We start from the raw sequence: 1,755 nt of genomic DNA on the forward strand, positions 1-1,755 counted from the left end.
CCTATTCCAGTGCTTAACAACCCTTTCTGGAAAGAAGTTTTTCCTGATATCCAACCTAAACTTACCCTGCGCAACTCCAGGATAATTTCCCCTCGTCCTGTCACCTAGACTTTTTTTACTTTCAACTCCAACCCGTTACCACTCCCTGCCCCTGACCACAAACACGAAACTCAGCAGCACCTACTCCCTTTCTCCCGCTCTCCTGCCGAGAGACAGCCGCACCGCCGCAGCTCCATCCCGTAGGGGGCGGGGCGTGCCGCGGAGCTCCGCCCCCCCAAGCCGGCGGGAGGCGGCCGCGCGCGCGCGCGCCCCGCGGCTACCTCAGCACTTCCGGGTCGGGGGCGGGGCCAGGCGAGGAGGTTGGTGCGTGACGTTGCCGGAGGGCTCCGGGCCGCTCGGCGCCTGTTATTGTTCTCGCCTCGCGCTCCGACCGCCGCCGCGTCCTTCCGCGGGCGCCTCGGGGAGCGGCGGGAGAAGAGCGGCGAGCGAGAGAGAGATAAAGAGAGCGGCCGATAGGGGCGGGAGGCGGCGGGGCGGAGGTCGGAGGGAGCGGCCGTTAACCGTTTCGAACTCTCCGCAGCGCGAGCCCGGCCAGCGGGGGCGGGGGGAGAGCGCGCGCATCACGAAGGAGCGAGCGAGAGGCGGCGGCGGGCGGCCATGGCCTACGCGTATCTCTTCAAGTACATCATCATCGGGGACACGGGTAAGCGGGGGCGGCCGGGGGCGGGCGGAGCGAGCGCGGGGCCCGGCTCCCCGTTCCCATTTCCGCAGTGCTGGCGTCGCCGACGTGGTGGCTTTGCGCGCTGGGAGGCGGCTCCCCGCCCCTGCGCCCGGCCCCGCCCGGGGCCTCCGCCCGCCGCTCGGCCTCGGGGCCCGCCGCCGTCTCGCCGCTCCTCTCGCGGCGCTGCCTGCGGCGTCCGGCGGGCCGAGCGGCGGCTGTCACTGCAGGGCCCGAGCCTGGACGCCGCCCCGCCCGCGGGCGGCTATCGGGGGCCGCCGTGCCGTGGCTGCGAGCAGCCCGCTAAGTTGTCCGGAGGAATGCGGAAAAAAAGCCTCGTCTCCTCCTCGATTTCTTTATTTTTTTCCCCGCTGATGCTGTCATCCCCTCTCTCATCCTTCGTAGAAACTCGCGGTGCACTGGTTCTCACCGCCACGTAGCAAATAACCCTGCTTACTGCGTTCATACCACTGTTGCTGTGGGCATCATCACACGCTGATAGAAACTGCTGTCTGAAGGTTCTTAGCCAGTGTATTCCGTGTGCCCTTGGCACAGGATGGATTTGGTAGCGTGTTTCCATTCCAGCTGTTGTCAGGGGGAGGTAACTAACGTAGTTATTGTGCCTGTGCATCATGCATCTTCCCTGTTGTTTTCCTCATACCTGAGTAAATACCTCTTTCAGTAGCTTTGATGACGCACATGTCATCTTGCATATTCTTACAGGGATACTTCCATAATTGTACTTCATGAGCCAAACTGTAGTTGAAGTGCAATTGGACATGGCAGTTGCATTACACATGAGGTTATTAAATATACTGGTTACAATTACTATGGTTTTTTCTTCCTTTTTTTTTTTTTTTTTTTTCCTGAACTCTGCAAGCATTTTTTAGGCTGCTGAAGTAGAAGCTGTAGTACAAATGTCTGTTAAGAGAGAAATCAGTTTTAACTCCCATTTTGGAAATGTTTAAGGTTTAAGATAAGTGAAAAATCTTGAGATATATATATATATATATATATATATATATATATATATATAT

General features: G+C 58.3%; 1 protein-coding gene across 1 annotated transcript in view; it reads left to right on the top strand.

Annotated features, from left to right (window-relative positions):
* Positions 1-589: 589 nt before the first annotated feature.
* The window catches only part of RAB2A (RAB2A, member RAS oncogene family), a 38,488-nt gene continuing 37,322 nt past the window's right edge, over positions 590-1,755 (top strand). Inside the window, exon 1 of the mRNA XM_042869332.1 lies at positions 590-703. Within this exon, the coding sequence (XP_042725266.1) occupies positions 658-703 (46 nt within the window). The 5' untranslated portion in view covers positions 590-657. The remainder of the gene's footprint in view (positions 704-1,755) is intronic.

Source organism: Lagopus leucura, unplaced genomic scaffold (genome assembly GCF_019238085.1).
Source record: "Lagopus leucura isolate 7727_CA_CO unplaced genomic scaffold, USGS_WTPT01 Super-Scaffold_100002, whole genome shotgun sequence".
Classification (NCBI taxonomy): Eukaryota; Metazoa; Chordata; class Aves; order Galliformes; family Phasianidae; genus Lagopus; species Lagopus leucura.